The 18,494-nt window shown below is 36.6% G+C and overlaps 1 protein-coding gene across 3 annotated transcripts in view; it reads right to left on the minus strand.

Annotated features, from left to right (window-relative positions):
- LOC580614 (R3H domain-containing protein 2) overlaps positions 1 to 18,494 on the minus strand; it is a 48,122-nt gene that overhangs the window by 16,298 nt on the left and 13,330 nt on the right. For all 3 annotated transcript variants that reach the window (XM_030971964.1, XM_030971963.1, XM_030971965.1), the window contains exons 2-4: positions 6,319 to 6,435; positions 3,388 to 4,068; positions 2,112 to 2,223 (exon numbers count right to left, since the gene is read on the minus strand). In XM_030971964.1, the coding sequence (XP_030827824.1) occupies positions 2,112 to 2,223; positions 3,388 to 3,987 (712 nt within the window). In that variant the 5' untranslated portion in view covers positions 3,988 to 4,068; positions 6,319 to 6,435. The remainder of the gene's footprint in view (positions 1 to 2,111; positions 2,224 to 3,387; positions 4,069 to 6,318; positions 6,436 to 18,494) is intronic.

Here is an 18,494-nt window from a genome sequence, read left to right on the forward strand (position 1 = left end):
ATTTTGAAAGATAATGATTTATATTGAATAGATTTCTCTTTCTTGACTAGGTTCTATTGCAAGGCAATGGTAATAATAACAATGAGAATGACTAACAGTTAGTTATATTTATAGCATTTTGAAAGATGACGATTTGAATGTATAGATTTCTCTTTCTTGACTAGGTTCTATTGCAAGGCAATGGTAATAATAACAATGAGAATGACTAACAGTTAGTTATATTTATGGCATTTTGAAAGATGACGATTTGAATGTATAGATTTCTCTTTCTTGACTAGGTTCTATAGCAAGGCAATGGTAATAATAACAATGAGAATGACTAACAGTTTAGTTACATTTATAACATTTTGAAAGATAATGATTTAAATTGAAAGATTTTCCTTTCTTGACTAGGTTCTATTGCAATGACACAAGAATATGGACATTAGTAATAATGCACCCTTTTCCACAAGAGCACATCTTAATGGTACACAGCATTATTTATATTTCACATTACATGCATTTGCAATGAATCAAAATAAAGTATTTTTAGGTTAAGTAAGAAACCTCGCAATATTCAAGCTTTTCAATGTGAACTCCCGATTGTTGTTTTACTAACTCGCAGAAGATGGAATTAATTTTTCATCAATTACGAATATGAAATATAACACAAGACCTGATCTGATTGTTTTTGAGCCATCACTATTTTAAGATTTCAAAGAATCCCTTTTTATACATAAAAGATTTTTTTTGTTAATACTATTTTTTAAAAAAAATCTGTAATGACTAAAGAGCATATAAAGGGAAACATTATCTAGTAATCCAATCCAACACAGTATCAGCAATTAAATGATGGAAGGAAATTTCACTGTAAATTGCTGTAAAAATACAATTCTTGTGATTCCCGACCATAAATAGCAAAACACGAGTGAGTGGGCAGGATTGACGTCAATGTAATGACACTGGAGTACGAGATTGCCAAATTGAGATACTGAATAGATAAAGGCAGATTGTAAAACGAGATAACTCATCACAACAATGCAGAAGCATTAGTATTTATGGAACTGGCGTTGTGTAAAGAAAACAATGAGGATCTTAGGTGAGATTGTATACCAATCGAGCATCTCCTCAAGGAATTGATAGATACCTGTTCCCTTGGGGTGTTTGTTACACTATCACAAAGTTTACAGGGTTTTAAATTGTCCTTGCCCATCTTTGTGAGGCAGAGGCTTCACAAGATGAAATGTGAAGAAAAATATTTTGCTGAGACAAGGAATAATGTCTTGATTTATTAAAATACAGAAAATACAACATATAATATGTCAAATGATGGTAATGATGATGATGATGGTGACGGTGATGATGATGATGATGATGATATGATGATGATGATGATGATGATGATGATATGATGACAGTGATGATGATAATAAAAATAATAATATGATGATGATGTTGGTGATAATGTTAGTGATGATGATGGGCAAAACCCATAGATAAAGATAATTATAAAAATAGAATAATGCCATTTTTTGTGATAATGAAGCCAGGCTACTTGAAATCCATGTCCTTATATGAATTACCTTTTTATTTTTGCCTGTTCTTAAAAATTTGCAAACCAACAGCAATTCATGAAGTGAAATTGGCAATAACAACAACAAATATACAGTATTTAAAAAAAAATTGTCCATATAAGGCTTCTTTTAAGTACTACAATTCCTAGAAAATAAGGAAATGATTTTAAAGAATGGAATTCTCATAAATTTTTGACTTTATATCAATCTAAATTCTGGTCATGACAGGAAATAAATTATCACAGAAAACAATAAATATTATTTAAAAAAATAATTAATGACCTGCCAGACAATTTTTTGGAAAAAAATATATAATAGCTGAGTAATGAACAAAAAAAAGGTAAAAAGAATATTTAATAAATTGGGCTAGCCACCCAGACTATGTATACTACAAGCTTTATTGTGACTTGCAAATGCTTCCAATATTTTTCTGGCCCACCAATTTACTGCACTATTCAAATTATTAGAAACCACTTTTCTTGAAATTCAATTCCATTACCCAAATCAAAGTTTAGCTTTAACATGCATTCATCTAGTTTGTATGATTGATTTTATTACCTCTTGACAGAGCGGGCTCACTGCGAGCCTCTAGACTGGCTTGCTTGTGGACTCGGTTAGACGGTGTCTCACCACTCAACTGGTGAGGAAGCCTTCGTATCCTCTTATCATCCTGTTGAAACAAGACATCACACTTTAATCGGAGCAGTGTCAACAAGTCAGAAGTGCGTTTACAAGCTCAATGCACTCTTCATTGAATTGAGAGAGAGAGAGAGAAGAAGTCGTTCGAGTTGGATGGTTTTCTCACAGGGAGTAGGGTTTGATTTATGATTTATGATTCAAGAAAGCATGAAATATTTCAGCCATTCAAATGACTTTCTAGGCATGCAGGTATTTCTTTCTTTGATGGGTTCTCTTTAAAATCTGATGGACAAATTACAGTAAGTCACTTGATATTCAATCATAGTTTTGCAGTACAAGGATCAGGGAAAAAAATACACGGGGGCTCAGGGCGAATTTCAGGTAGCCCCGAAACGCCCAAAAGAGCCCTCAAAAGTTTGCTTAGAGTTCAATCAAAACAAATTAAATAATGTTATTTACATGCAAGCAAGTTTGAAAAGTGGCCCCCAAAATTGTTTAAATAATTTTTTCCCTGACAAGGATATTCAATTGTATTTAATATTACATAAATACTTAAAACTTGAAATGAAGCAATATTCTGGCAGGATATAAAAAATCAACCATTGGCGACTTTCTCTTCAAAGTGTGCATTAGAGTAAATAGATCAACAGCCCCAAATTCTCTACAACTTTGTATCACATCGTGAATATTATTATAACCGCACTAGATCATTTGCCACGGGTATTTGTAACCCCATCATATTGAGGAAAATATCATATCTATTTTTGTCTGGTTGAGGGAACAATTTAATAAAATGTACCAGTATATCAAACTACACATGTATTTCATAATTTACTTTTGGTGTAGTTTTACCATAGTCAATAGCACTCATATCACTTTAACAGATTGTTGGGGTTGTTCTATCTTTGTTATTAGATTATACTCAATAATACACCTACAGAGCTTCAAATTAGCAGTTTCCCAGGCCACCTTGAAGTCCCACCCCCGTAGTGTGGGTAGAAATTGAGATATATTATTGGTGTAATTTCATTGTATTTTGTGCAATTGATCGTCAAGGACTAACAAAATGACATTGGGAGCCTACGCAATTGCAACCCACATAAGCAGTGAAGCCCCAAATCCCTGCTTTTCAAAAACAAAGAAGGAACTGAACAATGCTTTTCAGTTTTTCTTCCTACGTAAATTCATCACTCACCTCGCCAAAATTGAGTTCAGGAGTAGACGGTGGCGACATATCATCTGAAACAGGCTGGCTCCTTAGAAGAAATTTCTTTGCATTGGCTCTCCGTCTTGACGACGATGACTCTGCCTCCTCTTGCGATGTCTGCCTTCTCAATCTGGAGTTCCCTTCCCCTTCCGACTTGGCCCCTTCCTCCGACCCCATACGCCTCCCTAACTTGGGGTTGCGCCCCCCGCCCGACTTCCCCGAACAGTCATGTTTCTTGCCCTGTCCATCCGAGTTCCGCCCTCCCGGCGAGTCCTTTTTCATAGATTCAAAGGAGCGCTCTTTGCGCAATCGCCCCTTCCCGTTCCCGTCCCTTGTTCCCTTGTCGCTATCAAAAGAGCGATCAAAGGAGTTTTTCTTGGTGAGCATGGCATTGCGCTTGCTGTCCTGTTTCTTCAAGTCATTGTTTTTGGCACTTTGGGGCTTTGATTCTGGTTTACTGGATTCCGTCTTACTGTAGGTTGTGTCGGGTACATCGATTCGAATCTCCGCTACATCAGGAGACCCAGGCACATCCGCTGCTACCTTGTCCTTGCCGTTCTTCTCTCCTATCGTAATCTTCTGATCCATCCTGTTCTTGGGTTTGCTGCAGCGATTTGGGATCTAGTCTTGTAGCACTATCTCTTGTAAACAATGGCTAGTGACAGGCATCTGTAGGTAGAAAGAAGAATTTTGATTTTGGACAGGGTTTCAGCTCTTTGTAAACTTTTGTCCCTTGTGATGATTGAGACTATTTCTAAAGCACCTGTAACATAAATTTCGAAAAACATATGAAATAATGTTCTTCTATTCTTTATGAGATATATTATAAAAAGAAGCCTTTACTTTATCATAAATTTCAACCAGTTGGCAAAAACTCTGGACTACTAAATTCTTACTGATTTAATTGACTCTTTACTTTGTTGTTTTTCACGTCTTTGAATCTATATCAATCATATTTTTTTCTTGTTTGGTTTGGTTTTATCATCTGTATAAAAAAACATATTCACATACAGGTACATGAACATAAACAAATTATTATTACGGTTTTTGAAAAGAATATGGCTGGATAACTCTATTCAGATCCACTAATTCAATGACTCTGTTCTTCTTAAAGGTTCAGATCTTCCTAGAGGTCCATTATGTGGTAACTGTATCTGTATATTTCATCTGTATTATAGTGTACAGATATATACTATGGTGTTCAGTTTGATTTGATGTAATGTCCAGCATCTGTAGTTCAATTCATCATTGAATGAACTCTTAACAGGTAACCTACATTTCAAAATGAATCCAATAGACACATACATTTACCTCGCCTAAAAAGATGTACCGGTCAGAATTTTCAATGCTCGTCAATCAAATAGCGATAGTGACAATCAGTTCCGCTTGTCTAGTGCCCACATTGCCATTTGAAATGGTTAAGAATCACATCTCTCCATCTAGATTGAGCTAGTACACCCCCACAATCACACCCTTCAAGTATCATTATTTTAACCCTTCACCTAGTCTACTCATATAACTTTTTCTTTTTTTTTCTTCAAAATGGTATATGATTATAGATATTTAATCAATCTGGAGAGAGTTTCACAAAGACTAAGATCAACTTTAAGTTAGACTGAACTATGGCAAGCCATTTATTGGCATTGGTCTCTCAAGGGACGTAAAAATCATGTTCACAATTCTACAGACTTAACATGTTTTGATAATTCAATATTAGTGGACAAAATATTATCTAAAGATCGTAATCGAGAGACAAATGGTGAAAGCAAACAATGGCATGAATGGCCTGTCATAGTTAATTCCAACTTAAATTCAATTTTAGTCTTTGTGAAACACTCCCCTGAACTCATGCTTGGCAAACATACTGATGAAGATATAAAGAGAATAGCAAAGGAGGCAAAGAAATATTTAGAATACTATGAATATGAAATATGGGAATAAGAGACAAGGGTTAACCCCCTATTTTTCAGGGGAGGTAGGGGGGGGGGGGGGGGGCGGGCTAATAATCTTCAATAGAGCATGTAGTAGTTCATATTTCATAATTGGGCATGCCATATAACATCAATGCTTTGAATTAAAATTCAACAAGGGTATGGGGTGAGTGCAAAAGAGAGAGAGAGAGAGAGAGAGAGAGAGAGAGAGAGAGAGGGGGGGGGGGAGGGAACTAGCCCTAAACTTCCTTTACACCCTGGAGTTTCCCTCTATAGACATGCTACTTTTAAACATATATCTGGTACTCCAAATCTTGTATTCCGTTTAAAGAAAGTCAGGCTGAGTCTTACTCTGCAGACTATTCATGAAAGCAAGAGATAGATTTCTTAAAGGTCAGTTTACGAGTGAGTGGGCAAACCAGTGTCAACTTTCAGGGAAAGCAGGAACCGAGGTAAATTTGCAAGGTACACGAATGTTCCAGCAATGCAGAATTTAGAAATTCATGAAACAGAGCTTAAACAGTGATTCTCATTGCTTAAAAGTACTATAACATTTTTTTAATTTTTGTGACGTAACATTTATATGGGTAGCATGATATCTACTCACCCAAACCAAAGAAAATATTTATAACAATAACATTATTATCATTATTGGAAAACATCAATTTAAGAAACATTATTAGCTGTGAATTACGAGGCCATTTATATGGTGTTAATGATTTCATCACAGCAGGGAGTTACACCATTTTGTCCTAATAACCTTTTATAAAATGTAATTTTTGCTTTGTGATGCACACTCATACAAATGCATAACCTTCAGAAAAAATGTATTGTGAATTACTAATATATCATTAAATAAATTCATTGACTAATTGTATGATGTTCCCAGTAATGGAGACATTGGTGCATTTTTCTCTTTACACTGTACAGACTTTACCTATGAAATTGCCAATCATATTTCACCACACCGAAGAGAGAACAAACTCACCATTCTACCAGATGTCTTGTCAGATTTGGTAATTTATGTTGAATACAGATTGTCTTCTTGCACATGTTCCTTAAGGTGATGTAGAGGGTGACATGCCAATTGTTTCAGCAGTGTTACCTGTAAGAGGGGAAAAGGGAGAGATAACACAAATATTGTTACGATATGTATTATTTGTAAATCCTACGGGTCGATAAAATACCATAATCCAAGTTGCGATTAAGAAATACTTCATTCAACATTATTACACTTATCTCAATATTAATCATATCTGCAACATCTACAACAACAACAAAATACAAGTAGACTCAGAAGATGTGTCCCTTATATTCTTCTGATTCTTCATTTGACTGTTTAATTCTTTAAAATTTATATTATCATCATTATTTTATTCTATTTTATTTATCATTATTATTACTATTCAATTCATTCATTTATTCATTCAATTATCATCATTATTTATTTTTTGTTTTGTTTGTTTGTTGTTGTTTTGTTGTTGTTGTTCTTTTTTTGTTTGTTTGTTTTTTTTTTTTTTTTTTTTTTGGGGGGGGGGAGTTACAACATGAATGGTAGGCCTACCCAATGTATAGTCAGCTACAATTATAGATGTGCATATCATATCTGTAGACCAACATGTATACCGGTATGTTTGTGGATATTTTGAGCATTTTTAGTAGTATTGTGCAGTGTATGATGCATTAAAGGTGCGCTAGATTCTAAATACCCTACATATTGCACAAAATCTACCGATTTACCAACCGACATGCAGTTTCTCTCCTATTACCACGTATGCATCCAGGTAATTATTTTGTTCATGATTGTCCATTCTCCATCAAGCATAGATCTTGAATCTCAAGTCTGACTTGCAGATGGAAAAGGTAGCCAAGCGGAAGAGAATTGGGTCTGAATTATACCACCCCGGAGGATTAGCCTTGTTCAAGGCTGCGCGGATGATATGAAGCATGAAGCGAGATTGATTGGGATGGCCTACTGAAGACGCACCACCACGCAAGATGACCCAAGTTGAAGCAGGGGTCAAGACTTAAGGACAGTACAGTGAGAAGGATGTCTTGGAGAGAAGATAGAGCACTGATGAATGCATGGTACCGTATCTAATATGTGCTCATCCTTTCTTATACCACATTCCCTCATACCTCGATTAGCAGTGTCTTAATCTTTAATCTATTTGTATTTACCTTCAATAAACATTCTGTTGAGGATATGAATAAAATAAAAGAAATTATTGAAATAATTTCTTGTCTATGGAGCAAACTCATGTATCATAGCAAGAAGTTTTATGTTGTATTTGTCTTTACAGTCTAATTCACTTTTGCACGCACTTTACTGAGCAAAAAAAGGATGTTATATTGCACGCTCGTGCACATATAACAAATTATTGAGTGTCACATGACACCTTTCTAGCCAATAGCATACTTACTTACAAATACCCTGTTTCATATAATTGAATACGCAATTTTGTAATCAGACTGAAAAAGTCATTTATTGAAAAATTAAGTTCATTGATTGACATCGCTTTTTATATTTGAACAAAAATAAAATCTGCTTTTTGGGGCTTGTAAGTTCTATCATTTACTTGCGTGTTAAAACATGGAAAATCAAGAGATATCATTCACTAAGATGTGGGAGCAGTTTCACAAAGCCTTTTTTCAATGACAAATGACAAAAATCAGTGACAAATCTGCTGATAACTAATCAGAAGCAAGGATTTCAGTAGCTTATAACAAAAACTGTCATTTGTCACTGATGACAAGTTTTGTGAAACACCCCCCAGAAAGAGCACAGAGATCAGAAAGATCACACAGTCTTTGATCATATCATGTCAATCTTCTTCTTCCATCAAATAATGGAGAGAGGAGAGAAAAAATGAAAATACCAGACAAGATACAATGCACTTTTTGATTTTTTACCTCAGGACTGGAAAAATGAGGTCAAAACCGATAATGATAGCTCCCAGCACACATTTTAATATCACCAATTGAATTAGGATGGCGGTGGAGAATCAATATCAGGTTTTCCATTCTCTGGTGACAGATCTACTGGTAAACCTGTTCCTTTCTGGTCTTACGATGGATATGATGGAGGTATATGACACGTTCACATTTCACCGATACTCAATCAGAGACATCAAGAAACACCCTCCACATTTCCCGTTGTCAACATTTCAAGATGCTCTAGCCACGTTCTAACGATTGCTTTCTTCTGGGGGATACGTTGTGTAAACACCAATTTATTAAAATGCAATATTGCAGTGAAACGTCGCACAAGTATCCAACATCAATGGCCTATTTTTGTATTGCTAGGTAGGTAAGAAGGACCACAAAAGACTTCTTATTGTGATCAATGTGTTTAAATAATGTGCAGTTTTGCTTCAACAGCATTGTGGCCTCTCAAATTAAGAATAAAGAGAAAGAATAGTGCAAAAATAGCCCTGGAATAAGTAGAAAAATATAGGAAGAAAGGGGTTCCACCTTTTACAGCTATTGAAAACTAAAAGGAACTCTGATAAACAAGAATGTTATTGCTACACTGTTGGAAGTGCAAGCAGGAATATTCTTGAGATATATTCCAAATACAAGTTGGTCTTTGTGTTATAAAGAACACTTTCAAATGCAAGATGGAAGATCAATACAAATGAAGGACAAGATTAACTCAAACATTGAAAGTTACAACTGCAAACAAATATATTCTAAAGAAATCCTAAGAAACGATATTGGATGAATTGAAATCATCTCCTTATGAACCCAAACTAGTTTCTTATCTTTCCTTGCAACCGAATTGCTAAAAGGGCAATGTACATGTTCATGAATTTAGAACTAAACCCACAGAGGTACTGAAATGCACTTATTGTTGTGTAACACTTACATTCGATACCCTACATTTCAAGTTAGGATAGATTGAGTGACACGTGATATTCAGTTGGCATTTAAATATGCACCCTGTGCTTTAAATCTAAATGTCACGAGAATGTAAGAAAACATTGGCCTATATATAAAGGCACTGGCAATCAGTCCCCTACTGTGACGAAACCAGCGTGACTGTATATTCTGCTCTCCGTCCAATCGCCAAGCTCAAATCCAAGAATCAAAACAAACCGTTCGGTAAGCTGGGTCTATTTACATCAAGCCTTTTCAGAATGTGACGACAAAGTACGCATGGGGAAGTGAATGGCAGAGAAGGTCAGCATGGAAAGCGACGGCTTCAACACACCTCACAAAAACAGTTTTCCTGTTCGGTTTCCCTCCCAGTAGCTCTGTGGCTCAAAAACATCCGTTTGACGTAAAAACACAGTAAATGACGTGATATATTGTGGCTCAAACCTGACGTGTCCTTTGTCTGATGAGAGAGATATTTATAGAACTTGTAGATCCTACTGGGGTATATAAACAAGTTTAATACTGAAAGTGAAGACAAATATACTTAACTCGATCATGGGAAAGTGTTATCTGTTCACGCTGTTAGCACCTTGGTTGGAACAGACTTCTAGAAATTAATTTACTACAACAAATAAAAAGCAACAGCTTTTGCTCTACTTGAGAACTCTTAAAAATGTACAGTGGATTGACTGAAAAAGATATCAATGTGTGGAAAAACAAATCTTTGATTCAACTATCAAAATGTAGCTCCATGTGCATACAGTCCATGCAATGCCCCCCCCCCCCTCCATCCCTCTTATTTCTGATGAATCTCTTAATTATCCTCAGGCCACAATGGAGTTGCATATTAGACAATGCATTTTCACCACATATTCTCATATCTACAAACTCAGCTTTTTAAGACATCATGCATTCCTGTACAGATCTCATGCCTGCTTTCATCATTAAAATATATAGAACGATGGTCAAGAGAATATTTTTTAATTTGGAAGATATAAGATCATCTTGTATCCATTTCATGCACAAGTCATGTACAAGTATATCAGGTAAGATTAACAATAACTACTTATTTTCCAAGGGTGTTAGCTGAGCAATACTACAACCACAAATGCTATATTTCCAGCTTCTAACTTCACACCGTGTAACAATCAGCACATGATTACATTTAAAAAGAATTAGTTGAATCTACAGGTCTGTGTCTGGATACTTGTGAAAACAGGTCTCCAGACCTGCGATAGCCTTGGCTTTGGGCAAGCCATACTGCTCTAGCGGTTGGACTTAGCCACATGGAAAATGTGATTACAAATTCAATTCTCTCATTAGAGGCTGTATTGTGCAGAGAGGGGCATCGAAGGAGGGGTGAAATATTTTGGTTTCCTCATGACCAAGTGAACTATATGTAGGGTTCTTAATATCTTTCCATTCTGAAATCCATGCCTCAAAATACTGTGAAGTTTTCTAATGAATCAACATCAGGAAAATACACAGATTTATTCTGTAAAGAAAGGAGTAATACTCCTTGAAAAAAAAATAGAATGCACGAATGTTTGAAAATATCTCCATCTGACATAATTCATGATACTTAATATTATAACCTCATGCATAATTTGATTGAAAGAAACCCTAATGTATCCCTATTCTAATTTTTGACTCTGGCAACATGTATGATGTATTTTAAGTGATCCAAACATGGCACAAAAAAACTGCGGTGCATTAATGATCAGACATACATATATCTTTAAGTAAAGTGATTGAAAGCATTAGGAATCTGAGGCAAATCCAATTTTGAGTTTGCGGCCCGGGCTGAGAGAGCATGCATGCTGTCATCTAATCATGCCACAAGTATCTCTGTGACATTTTCTGCGACCTACAGACATGCCGACCCACTTTACGAAAGGAGGATACGGACGGATGGAGGACACATGATGATGAGGAAGAAAGAAAAGGAAAGATATGGAGAGAGATGGAGAGAGAGAGAGAGAGAGAGAGAAAGAGAGAGAAAGAGAAGGGGCGTGTGGTAAGATGATATGAAATACGAAAATGATACAGCACAGACTTGTGAAAAGAGTCACAGCCTAGGAAATTAATTATCCGATATAAGTACAGTCTTTACTTGCAGGCAGAACCAGAGAAACAATAAATGAATCAAACGATCTTAATTAAATTCATGTTCCAGTACATGAAACATATTGTAATGTTGCAAAATAAAGTAGATATGTATATTAATCAAAACAAAGGATGCTATTAGAAAGCCTATTTCCCTATTAGGCTCCTAGTTGTCATCACAGTATGCCTACATTCACCTGTAATTGGGACACTAGTTTCCAGGATAGTAAATTAAGCAATCTCTCTCTCTCTCCACCTTCTTTCTCTTTACGTCTCTCATGCATGTCAAATAATGTCCATCATTAAAAAGGTACCCGAGGTCCCTGAGCGCTCAATGCTCTCGTCTTGGAGCTCCAACCTAATTGTCACAATTCGATACAAAGCTGGACAATCATTAATCTGGGTTTGTTTTTAAAATCCTGCATCGCATCCAACAATAGAAGCAACAAAAGAGGCATAAGTAAGAAGTGTATTCAAATAAATCCTTTAAGAACACATAGCTTTGAGCATTTTAAGGCAGCACATAGCTGTTGTTCTTTCTCTAGCTATTATTGTGGCTCTCTGGGATAAAGTGTTCCAATTTGTTCCTATTCCAGTGTAGATTTGTTACAAGTAAGCCTAAATCTCAGCTGAGTGAAGCATGTCTTATAAGACAAAGACCAAGAGTTTTACCACAGAGACACAGACATAGCACAATAAACCGAGCTGTAATCAGTGAGCAGGTTTTTCAAGAGTCTATCTTATAAAAACTATTTTGCTGGACGATTCTTGACCTGTACTATCAACATAGTTGTCTTCCCAATGATGATAAGCCTGATGATAGGCCAATAACCTTGACAGACTTTCTAATAGCTTTGGTCTTGACCTCCATAGAATGTCATTGGCTTGGATAGGGTGTTGACCTTAGAAAGATGACATTCTATATTGCAAGTGTCATCGCAGTCTTAATTGAGAGACCTTCTGACCATTCTCTAATAGACTACAAAGAAATGCAATTAAGTTATTTGGGTATTCCTCGGATATGACATTGTCTGCTGAGAGCCAAGAGGGCATGAACTCTTTCTTACCCTTCAACATAGTGTTAACGAATTACGACCTTTTAACTCTCAACAGAGATATATTTTTACCTTCATACTTTATTTCTTCTTTCTTCTCAATTCACTGACAAACTGATTATCACCATTTTATAACTTACAAACTTTTTTTTTTCTTTTTCTTCATACTTTATTAGTTATTACTGAATTTTTAATTCAACTGTTTTTAATGCATTCCATATAATACAATGTGAGCAATGTACTCTAACTTATTACTGAATTTTTAAATATTTTGTTTTTAATGCATTTTTATATGATACATTGTAAGCCAATTATTGTTAGTCTTTGGACTTTTTATTTGGTATATTTGTAATAAAACCAAAATTGAATTGAATTGAATTGAATTGAATTGAATTTAAGTGAAATTTTGCCATAAATTTTGGCGAAGGTGGGGCTCCTAACATTTTAGAGGGGCTCTTAAGATTTTGAATTTAATGCAAGAGATTTACAAGATAAAATATGATGGCTAAATAACAAATATAATTTTTACAGTAGCGACAATTTATAAGGGTAAGTTCACCGAGCACAGATAGCAAAAGAAAAGGTTTGCCAACCTTCATGTAGAAGACTTGAAACATGGTGACGTATCTACGGACGGCACGTATCCGATGACACACATTACATGAGGTCCCCTGGACGGTGCTATGTTATCAAAACAAGCCTCCTTGTGTTGATGTTCCTGATGAAGCATAACACTTCATTAAAATTCTGACAGGCACATAGTGCAGCCTGCCTCATCAAGGGAAGGCCCGACAATACCGCCGCAAAAGCGGCATAAACAAGGAAGGAAGCCGATGGATACAGCAAGGCTAGTGGAAATCCTGCACGTGGCATACAGATGAAGAAAATGAAATGATAAGATCCCATCTCTTCTTCTTACTAACACATTTGATAGAGAGATGTCATGCTAGTTTAAGTTCTGAACAAATTCATTTTTAAAAAATGTAGATATATATACATATATTCTTTCTAAATGATGAGTTCATACTTTTCAACTGCAATAAAACGCAAATGGTTCAGTTCAATTGAGATACATCTATTTAGGCTGCATGTTTACAATCAGGTAATTTAACATATCTTCTTCTCTTTCCAATATTTGATCTGTTTCCTTGTAATTTTAACTGTGAGTAAAAAAGAACATCTTTTCTACATTTATGTTTCCAGATATCAATTTGCGTACACTAACAACGCGTTTTTCATTCTTTATTGCGAGGGAGTGGGGGTCTTTGAGCTAGTATATGGTATCATACATTCAAATAATGACAATGTCTTCATGGCATCTTAGTTTCCCAAGTGCTCCTCTCCATGACCCTTTAAGATCAGTCCTTGCCATTCTTTGTACCTGGGTTCAGCAATGTTACACAACACAGGTACACAGACCTTTCACAGCACCAGAGGATACACAACCCAGTCTTCTATACTGTGCCAGGCATTTAATTCAGTTAGCATTTGAAAATCCATTAGTGCTCATGCCTTGATTCCATGTGACCTTTAGCTGCGGACCGCTTGCTTTCTGTGCGTCCTACTGCCAACGGATCCGGCACTGCCTGATCGGCCATTAATTGCCAGCGATTGCGTCAACGCTTGCTCGTAATTTAGAGGGAGCCAGCCGTCCTATGAAAAGGTAGCTGGTATGACGTACACCTTATAAATAGCTGCTTCATTGGGGTTCGCTCTCTCTTTTGCTTTCACAGTGAGCTCTAGCAGCACCTTGATAGAGAACTAGTGCTGTGCAAAGTGCACAAGCTTTATTTTTGAGCTGGACTTATCTCAAAAGGTTACTTCAATTCACTCCTAAGCCTGTTCTAATCTCACATGATATTTGTTTTTTTGGTTTTTTTAATGGAAGATAAAAAGCAGTTGTTTTCCATAATTCATTGCTATGCTTAGTTAGTAAATCCTTCTTTATTTTTTTAATTAAATACAGACATTTTAAGTAACATCTTCACATCATACTTTTTTAAACTATTCTAATCTCACATAATTTTTTTTTTCTTCTTTTTTTTGGTTTTTTTAATGGAAGATAAAATGCTTCTTTTTTTTCCATTCATTGCTATGCTTAGTTAATAAATTCAATTTGATTTTTTATAAAATACAGACATTTTAAGTGACATCTTCAAATCATAATTTGTAAAATCTGATATTCGACAATCAAAAGATATCAAGACAGGCATTAAAATTACTATAACTCTCGGTTGACTTGATTTAAAATGGCCCTTGTGACAGATTAGCCTTGCGCTAAAGAACTTAAATAAAGTCTAATGCTACTTCTATACTAGTACTACTTCTTTACTAGTACTACTAATAAGACGATGACTACTACTACTACTGCTACTTCAAATTCATTACTTTCATATTCATGGACAAACGTTAAACAAATACATTACAAGTACTGATCCAAAATGTAAAGTCACATCGTAAAATCTAGATGGAAGACATGCCTATCATTAATGTGATTAGAGATCCTGCTTTACCAGTTTGTATGCAAAGCATGATTCCTCCAAAACAAGAAAGAAAGAAATATTCTAGACAGGTTCCTCATTATACTTTGGCGAGTCACTTATCGTCAATCTCACAAAATTGAACCCTCTATCATATTTGTGGACATAGCAGTCTGTTGCATGGCAACAGGAAAATTCTCATTAATGTAGGAATCGTAGGTGAATTGGAGCGGCCCGTGTATTGTGTACATTATGCATCTGTGATCAGGGAATCGTGTCTCCTAAACTAGCCAGGGCATGGCACGCATTTCTCGGAAACTAAGATACGCGAGTGTGGAATATTGATCAATACAAGAAAAGGGGTTGTATAGCCGCAATAAAGAAGGACGTTTGGCACCGATATGAGTATGCGGTTTAAAATGGACTCTTCTAACGGTACACTGGAAACCTTCATACTTTAAACCATATATTCAAAGGGTTTTCTCTATCTCATTTTGGCAAAAGTATATATTTTAACCAACAAATCAATCAAGAAATCCTACCTGTTACCCTAATCTAAATTTATGAAAGACAATACTTATCTGTACACTCTGTTATGCCTAATCCTTAATCTCCAATAGAAGATGCAACAAGGGATACAATTGCAACATTCTTGTATTTAAACATATATATCATTCCTTTCAAGGGTTATACACTGACACTCCCTACCAGGCACTGTAATCAGATAAATGGAACTTGCTACAAGCATTAATAGACGGCTCTCCTCCTCTTCTCAAAATGCTGCAAATCTCACTCCATCCTACTCTCCGCAAAGTACACCCTTTGTACATAAATAATCCAGTGGGACATGGTGCTATATAGACTGCGGCAACAACAGGAGATCCTCCTACGCAGGCTGACTGGGGAGTCGCTGATATTTCGCGCATTTCTTCAGGGGCTCCCTCGCGCATGAACATGTGTAAATTTTCTGCCTAAACTGTACTTTCATATGACCTTCTTGCGATAATTTGACCTTTAAGGGAGCAAACGAACACAAAGCGTGTGGGTGTTTTGGAGGAAAGAGCTTGTTTGTACACACCCTTCTGACAAGATAATGAATGCATCAATCCAGTGTTCAAACGGCTTATCATCATTTACAATGAACATTCTATATATATATATATATACATGTAGTACGCATGTTGCTACATTGATCTTTCCATTTGCAATTCAAATTCAGTAATCTTCCTGAAAATGTATAATTATCTACTGACTTGGCAAACCTACAGTAAGATGCACCATAATAAAATCTACTCCTTTAAAGAGAAGGTTGAGTTCTGGGAAGAGGTGAAAAATAATTTGTGAGCGTTATCAATCTTATTATGCAAGTGTGGAAGAACATCAGATAAGACATGTTCCCTGAGAAGCATGGCTCTTCAAATGCCTTTATATTCTAAATATGTCATGTAACTCGTAAAACTCGGGGGGGGGGGTAGGTTTTTTATGCCACGAGTTCGTGTAGTCCCATATACATCTTTCTGTGTACAGTGTTTGTAACTTTACCAAGACTTTGCCAAATTTCTTATCAATTTGATGATTCCAGAACCTTGCAATACACACAAATTCTTATATGCTAGATGATCAACCTTTTCTGGTCGATTTCACACCGTTTCTTTCACAATGCAATCGCATGACCAGAACTCCATCTTTCACTACATGTACCATTTTCATATTTTCTCGCACATTGTATCACTCCATTACAGCTTTAGAATCTTCATTACCGGTAATCAAAATATATAATTGATAGAGCCCTATATAATACATGAACTTGTAGGTGATAGAGAAAGAGAAGTGTGGTATATTTCTGTCTAATGGACCTACACTGAAATTTTCATATAGGTTGAACGGTTCATAAATCAATTTCAAGATAGAAAAATGAACGCCCATTCGGTACATTTGGTTGTCAGGTAACAGCCTCATCACTGTATAAGAACCAACGACTTCACGCGAACTATAGTCGTGTAGGTGTTCATTGCATGCCTATTTAATAGAGAGAGAGGGAGGGAGGGAGGAAATCAGGAGAAAGAGATAGAGATAAAGAGAGATAAAGAGATAGAGATAAAGAGAGAGATAAAGAGAGAGAGAGAGAGAGAGAGAGAGAGAGAGAGAGAGAGAAAGAGAGAAAGCCTGTAAGAAATGCGCTATGGTCAATTTCCCACATTAACCAGATACCTAACTTCAACTCCAGACAAACACTACACCTAACCCTAACCTAAAATCTAATTGCAAGATCTTTTAACCTTGCCCTTTATTCTTTGATTAATTCAAGTAAGAGCGCTGGACAACTGAGCAAATGTCAGGTCCAAGGCTCAAATAAATTTTTTGTCCACTAAGGCTCTTTTTTAATACAAATTTACATTGAGTTTGTACCCATGATACGGCAATTTCCCTCTTACAAATTTACAAGTATAGGGGTACTGACTTTCATCCTGTGATGACATTCTCTCCATTTCTTCTTGTTTTGCACATTATTTCCTCCTCATCATTCAGAGCATATATCCTTTTACAACATTTTGAAGGTTTGAAAGTTGAAACTCAATATGTGTGAAAGTTTTAACAGAAAAGATAATCTATATTTTATAATTTGACGGGGCAATTTTTAATTTTACAATCGCCCCCGTGAGCAATCTGATGGAGACGATTATGTAGCTCACGGGGGCGGATTGCCCGTTGCCCCCGTGTATTTTGAGCCTTGATCACGTCACCGTTTTGCACTTTTTTTCGTATTTCAACAACTTCATGTATAAAGGTAGAATAGTAAACTAGATACTAGTACAAAATTTACAGGTCTGCAATATAGAGTTATTCCAAACATTGAAATATGCATGTGGTCAGGTGTCTCTAACAGAGCAGCCGTAGGGTGAATACCACATTATAGCTGATGAGTTCAGTGACTGGTATGCAACTAGTTTACATAGCATGCTTGATACAATGTGACAGGATGTTACACATCTGACAGGCAGGAGAATAGGGAGTGAGAGGACTTGAGGTGTGGAATAATGCAAGACAAAATGAGAGGGAGAGGGGGAGAAAGACAGAGAGAGAGAGAGAGAGAGAGAGAGAGAGAGAGGGGAAGAGAGAGAGAGAGGGGGGAAGAGAGAGAGAGGGGGAAGAGAGAGGGAGAGGGAGGAGATAGGGAGGAGGAAAGGGAGGAGAGAGGGAGGAGAGAGGGAAGAGAGAGGGAGGAGAGGGAGGGAGGAGGAGGAAGGAGGAGGAGGAGAGAGGAGGAGAGAGGAAGGAGGAGAGAGGAAGGAGGAGGAGAGAGGAGGAGGAGAGAGGAAGGAGGAGAGAAGGAGGAGGAGAGAAGAAGGTGGAAGAGGGAGAGAGAGAGAGAGAGAGGGGGGGAGAAAGGAGAGAGGGGGAGAAAGGAGAGAGAGGGGAGAGAAAGGAGAGAGAGGGGGAAAAGGAGAGAGGGGGAGAAAGGAGAGAGAGAGGGAGAAAGGAGAGAGGGAGGAGGAGAGAGAGAGGGAGGAGGAGAGAGAGGAGGGGGAAGAGGGGAAGAGAGAAAGAGAGAGGAGAGAAAAGAGAGAGGGAGGGGGAAGAGAGGGGGAGGAAGGAGAGAGAGAGAGAGAGAGATAGAGGAAGGAAAAAGAGGAGGGGAAAAG

Source organism: Strongylocentrotus purpuratus, unplaced genomic scaffold, assembly GCF_000002235.5.
Source record: "Strongylocentrotus purpuratus isolate Spur 01 unplaced genomic scaffold, Spur_5.0 spur5_scaffold_6, whole genome shotgun sequence".
NCBI classification, from domain to species: Eukaryota; Metazoa; Echinodermata; class Echinoidea; order Camarodonta; family Strongylocentrotidae; genus Strongylocentrotus; species Strongylocentrotus purpuratus.